The 18,027-nt window shown below is 38.9% G+C and overlaps 1 protein-coding gene across 2 annotated transcripts in view; it reads left to right on the top strand.

Annotated features, from left to right (window-relative positions):
- NALCN (sodium leak channel, non-selective) overlaps positions 1-18,027 on the top strand; it is an 897,007-nt gene that overhangs the window by 449,143 nt on the left and 429,837 nt on the right. For both annotated transcript variants that reach the window (XM_082245388.1, XM_082245387.1), the window contains one exon: positions 6,562-6,648. In XM_082245388.1, coding sequence (XP_082101514.1) covers positions 6,562-6,648 — 87 coding nt within the window. The remainder of the gene's footprint in view (positions 1-6,561; positions 6,649-18,027) is intronic.

The following is an 18,027-nucleotide window of genomic DNA, read 5'->3' as shown; positions in this document are numbered from 1 at the left end:
GAGGAGTCTGCTTCTCATGCCTCCACAAACTTGTGGTGCATGGACTCCCTCATGCTTCAAAGCCTGTGAAAGGACCCGAGAATACGTGGCATCAAGGAGAAGGAGCACTATTGGTTGGCAACCCTCCTTGACCACCGTTACAAGGGGAAAGTTTCAGAACTTATCCTGTCCCCACAGAGGGTGCAGAAGATGAAATCTCTTGAGGACTCTTTGAAGAGGAGTTTATCTAATGCTTTTCCCGGCTCTGGTAGGTTACAGTCTCGTTGAAAATGTAGTTTTGAGGCTTCTGTTGGTCAAGAGAGGAGCAATGGAGAAGGGGGCCGCAAAAGTGATCCATTTCACAATTTTTTTAGTACTCGCCTCCCAGGGCTCTCAGCTTCCACATCCCATCTGCAGCCTCTGCATCTTATGGTGGATGATTATCTAGGTGCGAAAACAGAGATCAAGAGCTTTCCAGTTGACAAACCACTGGGTTACGGGGTCATGAGAATAGACCACTGGCCAGAACTTGCCCAGCATGCAATTGAGCTGCTGGGCTGCCCTGCATCCAGCGTGCTTTCCGAATAGGCATTTAGTGCTGCTGAAGGTTTTCTCAGTGATTAAGTGTTTTTGGGATGTGGAATCTCTTCAAGACTTCTTTGCTGCCTAGCATTGTGGGTGTTAATCTGGAAGATTTTTTTTGGTGTAGGTTTCATGGGCAAAGTTAACACCCTAAGACCAATTTTTTCGCACCTGTTTGACAGGTGCATATCATTTCAATTTTTGACAGCAGGGCAATTTTTGCTTTCATCAAGATTACCTCTATAGGGTTGCTGTGTGAAGGTACCTCCGACACCCAAACACCAATATTTCCTGCATCTGTTACTTCTATCCAAAGTCTGCGGAAGAGTCAACAGAATTTATCCAAAAAATCTCTAATCTTGTTCCCAGTGCATTGCATTGTGGCCTCGTCATTCAGACTATTGATCAACCAATATCGTTTTTGTAACGCAGATACCGATATCTTGGTCATCGGATATCGGTATCGGCCGATATTGCCCGATATTTTCGGACATTAAATTTTTTTTTTTAATGTCTACAGGTACTGTGGTGGAGGGATCTGGGGGTCTAAAAGACCCCAAACCCCTCCTCTGCACTTAAAAGCATTCGAAATGCCAATTCAAAAAAATGGAGACCCGGTCAGAGCCGAATGCGGCTTTGATCGTGTCTTCTCTTTGGCAGCCCTGCAGGTAGGATGCCCGGGTCCCCCCCCTGCTCCTTGAAATGACAGCCGAGCGGCTTCTCAGCCGCATCGGATGTCATTACAAGACAGCCGACCGTCGGCTATGGACGCCGATACCGGGGTGATGCCTCTAGCTGCAGGCATCACTCCGGTACAGCACTTTCCCGAAATATCGGCAATATCGGTAAATCCAAAGGCCGATACGGATATATCAGGAAAGTGCATATCGGCCACCGATATATCAGTGTTGCCGATAATCGGTCGATCACTACTTCAGACTGGCTCCCCAAGCCGTTGTTTACATAATAAAGAAAGCTTGCAGGGAAAATGGCATTTTTTGGCTTAGCTTCTATACACAGTACAGATGTGCCACTTTACAGGTAGACTAAGGGGACCCCCCCCCCACACTATATTGAAATACATTTTTCATTTTTATTGTTATTTCTCATGTTTATGCTTTTACTTTAAGCATCAGTAAATCACTGCTCATTTAAAAATGAAATTTTTTACAAACAAATTTTTCACTGATACATGTCCCCCAGGGTAGTACCCAAACCCCCATAACTATTGTATGCCCAATTACTTCCATGTAGGCCTTCAAAATGGGCATTTTTGATTTTTACAGTTCGGGTCCCATAGACTTTAATGGGGTTCGTTATTCGTTCCCAACTTTTGTGATGTTCGAAAGTTCTGGTGCGAACCGAACAGTTGGTCATTTGGGCCATCTCTATCCTCTATGTCCTTCATAAGGGCCATCAGAGAGGGTATCCTGCTTATTTCCCTCCATCGCTAGGTGGATTTGACAGGTTATTGTTCAAGCCTATTCCCTATAATATAGGGTTCCTCCCTTTCCTGTTAAGGTGCACTCCACTACATTTGTGGGTGTTTCCTGGGTGTTTCAGCATCAAGCATCTGTTTCACAGGTTTGCAAGACTGTCAAATGGTCCCCTGTTTACATGCTTGCAAACTTTTACCAGGTTGATGTTCAAGGTTCTGCTGGTAACGGCTTCAGCTATAAGGTGTTGCAAGCAACTGTCTAGTTAGAGTTTGTACATCTTGTTTTCCTATTGTGAGTCTGTTGTCATTTGCTCTCTACACAGTGTCCTTTACTCCAGTGCTTCTCAACTCCGGTCCTCAGGGCACACTAACCGGCCAGATTTTAAGTATTACCTTGTGGTGATGCAGACTAGAATACTGCAATCACTGAGCAGCAAATGATATCACCTGTGATGTATTTCAGTTTTCTTGCAAACCTGGCCTGTTAGTGTGCCCTGAGGCCCGGAGTTGAGAAACACTGCTTAACTCTATGATCAGGAAAAAAAGGATTTTTTACTTACCTGTAAAATCCCTTTCTTGAAGTACAGTACAGGACAAGAGACCTTCCCTTTTTCTTCAGTTAATCCTTTATTGTTTTTTTTAAAAAAAAACTGAGGATTACTGTGACTTGGAGGTGACTGTTGTCTTAGACTATGCTATGTGTGTGGATTTTACAGGTGAATAAAAAATACTTTTTCTTTCTTCTGACAGTTATTTTAAGTGATATTATAAAACTAAGGGTAACAACTGTCTCAGACAATTAAAAAACTCCAGGTATGACTAAGCTTATTAACAATCGTTTAATTAGGAAAAATGTGTAGGCTTAACTCGGAGATCTTTTTACTTATTTACCATTTTTTAACTAAGCTTAAGCGCCAACTCGCCCAAAATCTGATTTTCGTCACCTGAACAGCTGATTTTCATCTGCTTGCACTACTAAGAATGGAAGACAGTGTGGGTTACCAGGCAGTTGACAGCCTAGTAACTCAGATTTTAGGTGACTATTGCACCTCAGATCACATCATTTATGGCAGCTCCCATATTTCTGTCCCTACTGGCTCCTGGTACATCCTTACTGCAAAATGATTGTTAGAAGTTTGAATCTGATTGGTTGCTTAGATTTGTCTTAGAAAGTTCTTTCCTCTAATGGTGTCATAATTCAGACCCAAGGTGAAAGATGTAGAGTAGAGTAGAGTACTGAAAGGCTCTGTGTTATTTCTGATAATATTTTATTTACTTGTGTTTTGTTTTTCATTACTAAAAATCTTTTTTCAAAAGAACTGCAGAAGATGCATTATTTTTGGTCAGTTAGCATGAAAAAGGCATTTGTATAGTAATGCTAATAATAATAATGTCACCTTTTGTAGATACATTATCGTGTCATTTCTCCTTGTCTAAGAAGGGTTTTCTTGTGTTGAATTCCAATACCTAAGCCTCAGGACACATAGCAGTCAGGGAGGCAGCTCTATGTTCCAGCTCATGCTCCAGGGTAGCTTTGAAGGAAAATTGAAAAGATCTTTTCAAGACACACAGTGGGTGAAATGCTTTTTGCAACATGTCAGATTTTGCTCAGCAAGACATTTGCTTAAGGTCAAATGATCTGAAACATGGTCCCTCATGGTCGTATGTGTCAATTTAGTTTAGCCTCACACATCTCATTTATTGTAAAGCTTATAACCATGTTAATGCCAGCAAAACAAACTTCTGTGAGTCTTGGTAGGATGAAACATGATTGAAGAATAACCAGAGAATTAGTTATTCATATTATTTGTATTATTATACAGGATTTATATTGCACCAACAATTTTTGCAGCACTTTACATTATCAGGGCAGATGGTATAGTTCATGTGCAAATTGCATGGTGAATAAAACATATAAATATATATATAAAATTATCCAAAAGTGTGTAGAAAATTGTAAAATTCCTAAAAATTAATATATACGTAGATAATCAAGGAAAATAGTCCCAAAAAAATGTATAAAAGTGCCTTCAGTGCTCAAAAACGTGATGAGTGTCCTTGATGACAAAAAATATATCTTCAATTCAAAAGTGCATTTGCTCTAGCATAATTTGCTTGTGATATCAATTTCTTTGTGAATAAATAAGCTGGATCACTTACCAGATTGAATGGGTTCTATATGCCGTATGGCATTAGGACCGTTCACACTTGAAAAGCCCCCTGGGCTTGATAGGTAGGTGATTATCTACGTATATATTAATTTTTAGGAATTTTACAATTTTCTACACAATTTTGGATAATTTTATGTATATATTTATATGTTTTATTCACCATGCAATTTGCACATGATTTATTAGATGGAATTTTTTGATCACATGTTGTATTAATTTGGGATATTTATACTGGTATTATACTTACTACAGCGAGAATGATATAGTTATTGGTAGTCACTGGTTTGAGCAAGCGCTGTATTTGGTCTATTTATAAGGCCATAGATACTCTATTACCATTTTATTTGTACAGCAGCTGCTAATTTTACTGTTTTTAGGCTTTAATTTTAATGATAAGATCCACCAATATTTTTAATCTCTATTAATACTCTCCCATTGGCGCGAGGAATATACACTGTATATATTTTTTTAGATGGTATAGTTACAATACAATAAGGGAGTAATGAGGAGCCCTGCTCGCTAGAGTTAGTTTGCTTTAATGTGTGAATTTGTGGCCTTGTTATCATGTAACATTACCATGTGGTAGTGATGAGCTAATTAGTGCTCAGTATTTAGCAGATCATATATACAGTATATTTAATACCTAACATACTCAGGGCCAGGCAGAAAAATTACATAATCCAGGGCTGGGTTTACTTTTAACCCCTTGCCGACTGCCTAACGACTATTTACGTCGGCAGTCAGCCGCTCACAGGCAAAGCGACGTATTACTACGTCGCTTGCCTGTGAGGCTCTAGGGAGCGAGCGCGCGCCGCTGGAGTCACACTCCCGCTCGCTCACGGATCCCCCCCCCCCCCCGCGCGAGTCGGTTATACTGGGAGAAACTGGGTAGTCACTCGCGATCGTCGGTTACACTGGGAGAAAGGCAGGCGGCTAATGTAAACAAAGCCGCCTGTCTTTCTCCCCTGTGTAACAGCACAGATCATACGGTCCTGGTATGTAGTACCGTAGATCTGTGCTGTTACACACACAGCCACATCCAATCACAGTACAAATAAAGTTAACTCCTTCCCTGCCAGTGTCATTTTTACAGTAACAGTGTATATGTATAGCACTGATTACTGTAGTAATGTCACTGGTACCCCCAAAAGTGTCAAAAATGTCAGTCAAGGGTCCGATCTGTCTGCCACAATGTCGCAGTCCCGCAAAAAAAATTGCAGATGGCCTCCATTACTCGTTAAAAAAAAAAAAGACAAAAATCTTTCCCTTAGTTAGTAAACGCAATAACTTTTGCGCAAACCAATCAAAATACGCTTTTTGCAATTTTTTTTACCAAACATATGTAGCAGAAAACAAATTGGCCTAAAATGTTAAAAATTTTGATTTTTACTTTTTTTTGGGGGGGAATTTCATATAAAAAAAATTGAAAAATTTTGTTATTTTTGCAAAATTGTCGCTCTTTTTTTGTTTATAGCACATGATCAAAAAATTGTACAGGTGATCAAATACCACCAAAAGAAAGCTCTGTCTGTGGGAAAAAAAGGACGTCAAATTTGTTTGGGTACAGCATCGCACGACCGCGCAATTGTCCGTTAAAGTCATGCAGTGCCGAATCGCAAAATAGGCCCTGGTCAGGGAGGGGGTAAAATCTTCTGGGGCTTAAGTGGTTAAACAGATTAGGCTTGTACCTTTGGGCATCACTTATCAGAAGAAAAATCATCCTCTTGTATTTGCTTATTTGCACATTGTCTCAGTATTTTAAGGGCAGGGTAGAACTAGTAAACCAAGATGTTTGGTGTAAAAGTGTTGATTTATTGGAGGGGTGTTTTTTAGTGCACTAAGAGTTTTGTGCCTATAGGCTCCAGGAAAATAGCTAGCCCTGTTCAGAGTGAAACCTTTATTTAAATCGAACTCTCATTACTTAAATATGTAGACATTACTTTTACCCTGTTATTTTCTAATATTATTTCTACATCATTTGCTGTCTGCCAGCTAACTTTTTTTTTTTTTTTTTTTTAATTAGGCTGATAGTAGGCATTTTAGCACTGGATAGACATTGGACTGGTTGAGATACTAACTATGCAAGTGCAAATAACTAGGTAAGGTAGAGAATGTGAAATTGTGAAGCAAAGCCATTGGGCTTAGAAAATAGTGCCATACTTTTTAAAGCTTTAGCTGTTCTACTAGACTTTGGCAAAGCTAGCTGACTCCACAGGGGAAAGTGAAGCTATGAACTTCTCATGTACAATTGAATGGGACAAACCTAATGAAAGGCAAAATCTGCTGATTAAATCTACTTTTGTAAAGCGTATCATCTATTTAAAATATATAACATTATTATTTTGACAGTATAGACCATACATTAATGCCAGACTATGTTTTTCCCACAAGATGTTCCATGAAGATGCAGCTGGTGGTTGGCAATTGGTTGCAGTTGACGTGAATAAACCCCAGGGAAGGGCTCCAGCATGTCTGCAGGTAATCTGGGATAATAATTATTATCTAATGTTTGACTTTTTCTTTGGTTTGGAGAAGCCCAACTGTTTCTATTGTTTTTATATGCAATTCAGAGGACACGTTCATTTTGTTTATAGCCTAAAAGATCTAAATTTACCTACATGGTGAATGTTCATCCCTGGAACTAAATAATAGATCATAGACGAGGAACAATAGTCTTGTGTACCCATCACCACATTATAGCTAAGTGAAAAAAAATTTCAAAGATTTATCTATCTTTGTTCGCCTGCACTAGATCCCTTTACCGCTTGGGGAAGCTTTACTCTGAAGTATGACTAAATCACTATTTATCCATTTGCGTTATCATGGGTTTGTAGCCATGATTGAAAAAATAGTACCGAAGGCTGAATTAACCCAGCAAACAAGATTGCCTGAGTGGACTGTGCAGACTGATGACAGAGTGAAATTTTTAGAAGCCTGCTCATCTCTTTTGTTCAAATAATTCAGCAAATGAATTTTGTGAAGGATTGAATGGCTGCTTTGCTGTTTTTATTTGTATACCTTATTTTTGGGTGCTGTCAATATAATTAAAGAGTGTATACTATTTTCTAATCTGGAAAATAATGTAGCAGTAGTGTTTAACTTTAAATACAGATTGATCCAGTCCAAAGAATTGATAGGGCAAGTTATTTCTAAGAAGTGGTAAGTGCAACCTTCTCTTCAAAGCGTACTTTCTTATATGTTCTTCCGCATTAAGCTTTATGGGGTTATGATTAATAATGGCCCATGAAAACATAGAATTAAAAATATATACCATTATGCCAACTTGATGCACCAAATTGTGCGCCAAATTGGAATCTCAACTGCCTGGAGTTTGTATGTTCTCCCTGTGCCTGATGTTTCCTTGAGGGCACGGAATGATGTGAATCTACAATATACAGTACAAGCGTTGCAGAAGTTATCAGGGTTATACAAGTACCTGTAATAAATAAACAAAGAGTAGATACAGAGATTCAGTTGTATACTTTCCCTTTAGGCCACATATAACTTGAAACCTTTACATTAATGTGATTTTAGTATAAGAAGAGTAAAAGTGTGCCTTTTGAATGCAAGTTTATTTTTTTAAAGAATAAAGATGTGCTAGTTCTGACAGGAATATATATTATATACAGCCTATAGGCCTCTCCATTCATAGCATGGAAAGACATTAACATTTGTTTGTCATGGGTAAAATGCAATATAACAACACAATTCCAGAGTAATTATAAAACAAATGCTTGAAAAATGTAATTCATATTTTTAGACAAGGTTAAGGAAGCAGTTATGAGAGCAATAACATTGCGATGTCACTCTTGTGGAACAGATGGCTGTAGGGAGAGTTAGAACCATAGGGAGCAGAGAAGGGATTTAATAGAAACAGAAGGAGCAAAGATAAGTGCAAGTTCTTAAAGATTGCTTGCCCTGATTATCTTGTGTAATTTGCCCCATAATTAGATACAGGGTATTATGCCATAATAAAATAGTTACTTTAAGGATTAAATATATAAAAAGTGTTCACTTCTTGAAACATTCTAACCTCTAATACAGGCAAGTCGATACTTGTTCTATGAGCTTGTTCTTGTTGAGTACTCTTATGAGTCTCCTAATGTGATGCGTAGAGGAATGGTAAAATAGTTTATTTCCTATTAAGCAAAGTTTATCTCAATGTGTGCAGCTTTGTAAAGGCTTTTAAATGGCTCCCTGCATTGTTAAGTTCTAAAAGTGAGTTTGTTCATAGGTTAATAAAAACAGAAAGGGTACATTAACAGGACAATGGTTATTTAAGAGTATGAAGTCTATTGCCAGGAAACTGGTGAATGCTCAATAAAAATTATATGTACTGAGAAATCATTTTTTTTTTGCCTGTAACGGTGACTCCTTCTGCAATAAATGCTGTTCTGAATAGCCAGACACGAATATCACAGTAACATGGAGTGTGTGATACAGGAGGCCAGCACAGTCAGACTTCCCTTCTTGCTCATATGAGAATTATGACATTTTTAGAAGTGGATGTAAGTTGCCTTAATAAATAATGAACATGACTCATGCTTGTCTGACTTATTGTGTAGCTTAGGGACTATTTATTATGCAGGGAGCTTGTCTACAACTCCTGCCATTCTTTTTATACCCACAGCCACTTTTATTCTCACAAGCTACGATTACAGGAAAGATTAATGTGGTATTGAATGCCCATGTAGTCATAATATAAATACCTTAAGCTGGATTTATGACAATATCTTTTAAAAACTTCATTACATATTCAATACAAGCATTAAGAGTAGAATAATAAGGTGGTAGGAGAAAGGGGAACATCTAAAATCAGAACATGTGTGTTTTAAAATGTAACAATAGACACCTGTTCTATATAAAGCGTCTTAAAAAATATAAAATAGTGAATATAAAGTGTTAAAAAAATAACTGATTATCTTGAATAAAAACTGAAAGAGAGGACAGACAACATTTATACTGTAAAGTATATTATTTGAGGTTGAAAGATATTATGGAGAAGGGGAAAATATACACATTGAGTGAACTAAAACAAAAGAATTGGAAAATAAATGAATGGCGATACTGCCAGCTGAAACATTTTGTTGCATCTCTACCAAAACCACTAAGAGCTGAGGATGAATTGCTTCCTTTTGAGCAAATATGTGCCTTTGAAAAGCATAAGAACAGTATTTCAAATATATATAAAATATTGGTGGACATGATGGCTCCGGCAGTACCGCCTTTCATTGAAAAATGGGAAAGGGAACTGGGAACACAGAACAAGGATTTTCACTTAGGAAAAAGTTTAAAGTTAATACGCAGTTCCACAGTAGATGTGAACACAGCTGAAATGAATTATAAATGCATGGCTAGATGGTATAACACCCCAGATAAAGCCCATAACTATCAGAAGGAGAAGTCAAAATACTGTCGGAGGGGATGCTTAGAAGTAGGAACAATGGCCCACCTATGGTGGGAATGCCCGAAAATAAAAAAATACTGGAAGGAGGTTTTGGCCCAAATTAAAAAAATTACGGGTGCATAGATCCCGGAAGAACCCTGGTACTGTTTATTTCATGGCACAAAGAGTTCAGTAAAAAATATCATTGATTCCCCATTTAATGAATGCTGCAAAGGGGTTGATCCCACTACTCTGGCAGAAAGAGGAAGCCCCAACAATAGGAGACTGGACTAAAAAAGTCAAGAAAATAAGAACTTTAGAATACCTAAGAGAATACCTAAGAGAATGGGGGGAAGATGAGACAGAAGATTGGGTTAATAGTTGGGAGGACTGGACCCAGGAGTATACCAAATGGAGTGGGGGAAAAGACGAAAGTTAATTAATGAGAGGGGACTGGGGGGGGAGGGATAGATTAAGGGAGTGGGGGGAATCACAAATGCATGAAACTATTGTATGACGAGATTGGTATTTTGTACTCTTTCTTTTTGAAAATGAATAAATAAACATATAAAAAAAAAAGAATATAATTTTGCTACAGAAAAAAAAAAAAGTTTATTATTTGACTCAATTTGTTACAAAAAATTACACCTGAAATCAGATTGGTTACAATTAGTAGGTCTTATATGAGTTAAGGCAGAGGATGAAACCATATTCTAGCATATGAAAGTAATCTCAACCAAAAAAAAAAAAAATATCTTCTGCATTTCCTGGCATTTTACTAATGTATTTTGTCTGATGATTTTGTATGATTTAGTGATTGATAAAAAAGGGTTAATTCAAAAAACAAAAATGCACAGCGGTTCACCCAGTGAATAGGACAAAAAAATGATTCTAAATAGGTTATATTCTGTGCTTTTCACATGTAAGTGGTTGATTTTAAATGAAAAATTGTGTATTTAGCCAATAGACGGAGCTAAGTATTATAGAAAATGATCATAATGCGTAACTCCATCTAGAGGACAAATGCAATATTTTACATTTAAAATCAATTTTTTACATTTAGGCGACACAGGATGTTGCCTATTTACATCTGTGTTTGCCCCATTCACACAGAACATATGTTCTTGCACTTTCAGGGGGAAAATGGCTAAGCAAATTCTTTATAAATTAACCCCTAAGTTTAGTAAAACAAATTGTTCGGTCTTACACCACTCAGAATATGCATTAAGCTCAGAACTTTGAGTGTTTTTTACCTGTTCTCAAACATAATGACTCTTTGTCAATTCGGTGTAGCCATCAGCTCCTGTCATGCTTGGCATAAGGTACAGTAGATATAAATGCTATAAAAGTGGGATTATTATACTCAATATGTTTAGTTTGCATCTGAATTCTATATCATTCTTTCTGGATGCACAGTTGGCACATACAAAAAAAACTAAGAAACATTCACTCTCTTGTTGATTTAGGGATATCTTCTGATCCAGATTATATCTTAGATACGATTTTCCCATGAATCTGTATGAGGAGACACCAATCTTGATCAAATTGACTGGTAAACAGCAAACCATCAGCAAACCATCCGTGTCTTGCGGTGCTTCACCAACACTGAGTGGTGTCTCCTTACTCACTTTAAAAGTAGCACAAATAACTGATTTTAATTATGTTGTATGTTTGTCTACTTTATGGTTAATTCTTTTTAAATTAATTATTTGAATACATTTTGTATATTTTGAATAATGCTCTGACATTACATTTATTGGCACCTCTAAAATCCCCATTTTCTTCCCCCTTGCGGGTTGAATTTTCTTGCCTATTTTCATTGGAATGTGGTGCCTTTGAGTCATTCTCTAGGCAACTCTTTTTCTTGCATAAAATCAGAAAATATTTTATATATATACTTAGTTTAGTTTTTAGTTTTTCATAAATTTGTGGCTAGAGAGCATTTGCAGGCAGCAGGTTTTGAGTACAATTCTGGAACTCCAGAGTTTCATCTGGTTTATTGTCATACTGTGAAAAACAGGATCTCTTATTACACAAAAAAAAAAACAGTTAAGTTAGTCAGCTGAATGACTCAGAGGAGGGACACACCTTCTCCTCCAATCCTAGAAGAGATTGTGCTGTCTAGATCTTCAAACATCAGTAACAAGTGTGCAGGCAGTGCTTGGCTTTTCTATTACATGGCACAACATGCAATGAACATTCTGAAGCATAGATACAGTTTCTATTGCTTGCAGAAAATGAGGCAGTTATTTCCTCATCAGTTGTAAGAGAGTGGCATGGCCTAGAGCAGGGGTGGGGAACCTTTTTCTGCCAAGGGCCATTTGGATATTTATAACATCATTCGGGGGCCGTACAAAATTATCAACCTAAAATTAGCCTGTTATATTTGGTCAAACATTTAATTAACTCACCCCTAATGTGATGGCTGGAACTGCTTCTTTTTGGTGAGGTGTGTGATGTTAGCTGGTATTTATGATGGATTTCCATGTTTGCGTCGGTCAGTCTGGAGCACAGTCGACTCTTTGCGGTGGTAAGTTTTGAAAAGAACTGCTGGTGGGTACTGCTGGTGGATACTGCTGACTGGTACTGCTGGTGGGTACAGCTGGCAGGTACTGCTTTTGGGAAAAGGTGGCTGGTACTGCTGGTGGTTACTGCTGGCTGGTACTTCTAGTGGGAAATGCTGGCTGGTACTGCTGGCTGGTATGGCTGTGGGTACTGCTGGCTGGTACTGCTGTGGGTACAGCTGGTGGGTACAGCTGACTGGTACTGCTGGTGGTTACTGTTGGCTGGTACTGCTGTGTGTACTGCTGGCTAGTACTGCTGTGGGTACTGCTGGCTGGTACTGCTGGCTCAGGCTTGTACTGCTGGCTGTTACTGCTGTGGGTACTGCTGGCTGGTACTGTTGTGGGTACTGCTGACTGATACTGTGCTGTGCTGTGGGTACTGCTGGCTTGTACTGTTGTGGGTACTGCTGGCTGGTACTGCTGGCTCAGGCTGGTACTGCTGTGGGTACTGCTAGCTCAGACTGCTGGCTGGCACTGCTGTGGGTACTGCTCGCTCTGACTGGTACTGCTGGCTGGTACTGATGTGGGTACTGCTGGCTCAGGCTGGTACTGCTGGCTGGTACTATGCTGTAAGTACTGCTGGCTGGCTGGTACTGCTCTGGGTACTGTCTGGCTCAGGTTGGTACTGCTGTGGGTACTGCTGGCTGGTACCGCTGGCTGGTACTGCTGGCTCAGGCTGGTACTGCTGGGCTGGTACTGCTGTGGGTACTGCTGGCTCAGGCTTTTACTGCTGTGAGTACTGTTGGCTTCTACTGCTGTAGGTACTGCTGGCTCAGGCTGGTAGTGCTGTGGGTACTGCTGGTGGGAAATAATGGCAGTGCCGCGCTGAAGGAGAATAGAAGCAATGCTTTCTGTATCGGTCACAGGCGGAGTGCATTTGATATCACTCCGCCTGTGACTAACTCAGACTGTCAGGACAAAGCCAGAACTATACAGGAAACATCGGCTCCGTTCTGACAGCTCAGCTGAGAAAGATAGACTCGGCAGCACGGGATGATGATTATGCAAGCCATTGGAGGAAGCTAGCACTCTTAAAGCGAAAGTCCATCAGTATTGAAAAAAATACATGCGCTTATTGGAAAAACAAAAGGACAACTAAGGGTTCGTATCGGTGAGCATTTGAGATATAAAGAGAAAACCCCAAAAAGAAGAAAAAGAAAGAGACAATCCCCTGGCACACCATTTTAAAGAAGTTCATGCTGGAAAAACAGATGGCCTTAAGGGGGGAATTTTTGTTCTAAATCTACCCCCTAGAAGAGGAGATTTTGATAAACTTCAATATTGTAGGAAAAATATTAGATTTACAACTTAAATACTCTGATACCAAAAGGCCTGAACACTGAATCTGTAAATGTTACTTAATAGCTAAAATTGGAGGAGAAATTAGATCTATCTATAACTGAATACCTAAGTAAAAGAACTTAAATCGTACTTGTCCAGGATTAATATTATAGTTTTCTCCCCCTCTATTCTATCTCATTATTATAATATTTTTCTCCACTCTTTTACTTCCCCTTCCTTTATTTTTCCTCTTCTTCCTCTACGTTTCTAAATATAATTAGGTTAGTATTGTGTTAACCGGTTTACCAATATAAATATAGCAGGAAATGGTTGATTAGTAATCCTAAAAGTTAGCCCGGTATACTATATACCATAGGAAAGCAGATCCTGACTATATCTTAACAGACACTTGGCCTCTACAAACTGTTTCCTCTTCAGTTAAGAAGATTAAATGACACTAGAGGTTTTTATTCACATATGTTTTTGTTGTAATGCAGTGATATCTCAACACAGGAGGTTGCTAGCAAGTCAAAAAACCTTGGGTACTGAGGATACTTAAGAAGCAATAGAATAACCCCTCCTTGTGCTGAAGAAGTTTGCTGATTGGTCATCGAGCCCAAAATATGGCGCCCTATTTCCCCATGGCTGTTTGTCTCCATCTAGACAAAATTAAAGCAGCTGTCTAGCTTACAGAAAACATTGCATCATATCGAGAAACTTGGTTCCGCTGTCAACACAGGATAAGAGGAATTTCAAAAGCAGTGATGGCTCGGCAATTCCTTGCACAAAGCAACCACTATGGATTAATGAGAGACGGCTGACAGTCTACATGGCAGGTGAAGCAGTAAGTGAATAGAGACTGTAGCAGTGGATCTATATACGGCAGTTTTTCACTCTGCTCCCACTAGCTCTCTGCCTTGCTGCCTATATATTTCTCTCATATTCAACGGAACTTTGCTGCATTTGCTTTGTTGCTAGCTAAATGGATGTTCACAAGGTGACATCCTGTGCTGTCAGGAGTTTACCTCAACCCATCCTGCATGAGATAACCTGCATGCATGTTACATACAAGTGGATTCCAAGTCAATACTGAGTTGAATTACTCATATGGTCACTTTAGCCACTATGCAAAGGTGCTTGGCACCCTAATTATAACACTGTAATGTGTTTGTTTCAGTACTGATGGACTTTTGCTTTAAGCGAGCTAGCTTCCTCCAATGGCTTGCATTATCTATACTGCTAAACGCTGCTTTCTATATATTGCCAGATTCTTTTCCATCTACCCGCTGCCTATACCTTCAATTACTCTCTATAGAGCCAACTTCAGAGATACTGTACATAATTGTACAGTTGTACATTGTAATTTTTCATCCAGCTTTATAGTTCAGCAGGACCTACAGTCATGTTTAATTGACTCCATTTGGCAACCATCTGGATTGTTTTTACCATTATGTATGAGTGATTTGGTGTCATTCCAATTTTGAAAGGTGTCAGTTTTCTAATTGTATGTGGAATTTTTCTGTAATATTTTTAATTAATTCCAATAAACTTTTTGCACTAACTATGCGGCTTTGGTGGTTGTCATTACCTGCTTCAAACAGTCTGTCCTATACAGCTGTTATTTTTTGTAGTTTACTTATTTGTTTGTCTTGGTAGGAAATCCAACAGACATTGTTGTGTCATGTCCGTTACACTGGCAACGAAATTCTGAATGAAAATATAAAAAGAAAATTGCTAGAAATGTGTGTTTATCTAGTTTTCTAGGATTTCATCAAATCGATTTACAATTAGCAGAAATATCATCCATATCAATTAGCTTGCAGATTGGACAGTTTTGTTTTGTTTTTTGTTTTATAATATTATTTTGCTTGCTCATTTTGATTGAGTTTGTTATATTTAAGACATGGTAAATGCAAATGAGAATGATTTCAGGTTTGGTGACATAAGCTGATACTGGTGACTTTATGGTAAATAAACATTTTAGGAAATTAGTAAATTTAGCCTATAGTTTATACTAATGTACTGATTTAATAGTGCTTAGGACCTTAAAGATAGGATCGTTAATATCAATTAAAAAGCAAAACAACACCTGTTAATGTATTATGTGCAGTCTTTGGAAAATGCTAATTAGCATTCAAACAATCTACAAGGAAATATGCAGGTACACAGTGACAAATGGCATCTTTGAAAATGTAGTTTTAACTTCCAGATCCCAAGCTTGCTAAGTAGGCATTAAATTATGATAAATACTGCCTTATTTGTAATTCGTATTTGCTTGCCAACTCTATAAACCTGCTAGTGTTCCACTGAAAAGAGAACACCTAAAGCTGAAAAATAAATGAATAACATATCGAACCTGGAGACAAATCAGTTATGGCTCTGAATTTGTTTTTAATGGTTATTGTATACAGTATAACTAAGTACTTTGGCCATTTGTTATGTATTAATCCTCCCATCTATGGAAGCAAATGTTAGCTTTTGCAAATTTTGTCTAGATATACACTTTCCTGACGGACTCCATGGGAGCCTACGTGTGGGTTAGTCCCCCCTCTTCCTACCTCATAGGACCCTACTCCCATAAATTTTGCTCTGCCCCAGAGACCATGTTCCTTTTTTGTCCTCCACCTGTTGGATTCCTATCAAGTCTTACCTCATGAAGATTTCGGTCTAATCCTGATGGTTTACACGGATGATTCCAGGCAGCGTTCCTGAAAGTCCAGTATGATTTTTAACATGAACATTCTCACTCCTAATAGTTTGAATATTGAATTTGATCTGAACTATTTTATCAGTGACGTTTAATGGAGACCATGTAGGAAAATATATAGAGTAACATCTTTAAGGGGTTAGACCTCTATTTTAGTTTTGTGTAGTTGGCACCTGCACCCCTGCCCTCTTCCTTTCCATGTAGCTCTTTCTCCATTCTGAATATGTAAACAGGTGTTTCAACAACCTATGTATGACCCTTCACCAATTATGCACCATAGGGGTAATACATATTATCTTAGTGCATTTTAGTTATTATTACCTGATATTATTTTAGATTTGTTTTATTGAGTTAGGTACTCTTTGTGAAGAGATCTGGGGTCTATAAGACTCCAAATCCCCCCTCTGCCTTTAAAAGCATTCAAAACACCAAGATCAGTGTTTTCAAATGCTTTTGATTTTTTTAAAGATGCACCATTGACACCCAGGTAAACCGGATGTGATGGCAGGTCATTGTTTCTGGGTTATCATAGTGGAGAGCCAATCAAAGTTGATACTTCTTCAATAAAGAGAAAAGATTCAGGTGTTCATAATATGTAGTTTGTCACATCTTTATTCATACAACAGCTACATAGACATATGGTAAAAAAAAGGTCAGACTATAGTATATCTTGCCCATACTATCAATTAGTTAAAAAAAACTAAAACAATCTTTCTCTTTCGTTCACTGACAGACACAGAACCTGATCTTCTTAACCATTGGGTTATACTTCCCCCTACAGGAGTAGGACACTAGGCAGAAAAAAAGTCTGGCTATGCCTATGGGCAGTCCCAGGGGGTATACTTCCTTTCTCTGCTATAGATACTCAGATGCTCGTCCAGAGGCTGCAGTTTATCTGTGATGCCTCCTTGGATGCAGCTCCCCTAGTGGCTTGGCTCTCTGTTTTGGCAGTGGTCCTTCGGCGTGTCTTTTGGCTCAAATGCTGGTCTGCGGACCAGACTTCTAAAAAGGCCTGACTGATCTTCCCTTTCAAGGAGATCACCTGTTTGGTGCTACCCTTGATTACATCATTAAAGGTCTCACAGGGGGTAAGAGTACCTTTCTTTCGCAGGCTACTAAGGACAAGGACCCTCGTCGTAGAGGTGGGCCCTTCGTCTCGGCTCATAAGAAGTTTTTTCGTTCCTCAGGGTCGACTGACAAGGGATCAAAGACCTTGAGGGCCTTCTCTAGAGGATGCAAGCAAACTTGGTCTGGCAAGTCCAGACCCGCGGACAAGGCCCCTTCAGCAGGAAGGCGTCTTCGCTGGTTCCTGGACCCGTGGACTTCCCTGGTACAAGACAAGTGGGTCCACGAAGTCATACAGTCCGGCTACAAGATTGAGTTTCGTTCTTACCCTTCGGTAAGGTTTTTCCTTACAACGTGCGACTGTCCCCGACCCTCTTCAGGCTCTTTTTGGGGCGGTGCAAGACCTTTTACTTCAAAAGGTGATGGTCCCAATTCCGACTGCGGAACATTTTCAGGGATTTTTACTCAGACCTGTTTACAGTCCCCAGGAAGGAAGGCAAGGTGCAATGAAAAAACAGGAATATCGGCGCAAGCATGAATAAATAAATGGATGGAAATAGATAAAAGCAGCTGACACCAAGGTAAAAAATATGTAAAACCCAATGTAAAACTGATAGTGAAATGTGCAGCGCTAAAACAATAAGACAATAAAAACATCAATGGATAAATGAAAAGTCTATGAATGGCACGCAGTAGTCTTGTAAAAAAGAGGAGAAAACAGTCCAATAAGAAATCCCAATGAAAGTGCTCAGTGCTGATCAGTAAACAGGACACAAGTGCTTGTTCAGTGCAATCCTTCACCAGAGGTGCTAGCCTCTCACCTGTAGGCTGTGAAAAGACAGCCTTAAAAGTAC

This window comes from Pelophylax lessonae (genome assembly GCF_965119305.1).
Source record: "Pelophylax lessonae genome assembly, chromosome: 2".
Taxonomy (NCBI): Eukaryota; Metazoa; Chordata; class Amphibia; order Anura; family Ranidae; genus Pelophylax; species Pelophylax lessonae.
The sequence above is the reverse complement of the archived record's forward strand: the minus strand, read 5'-3'. Positions and strand labels throughout refer to the sequence as shown.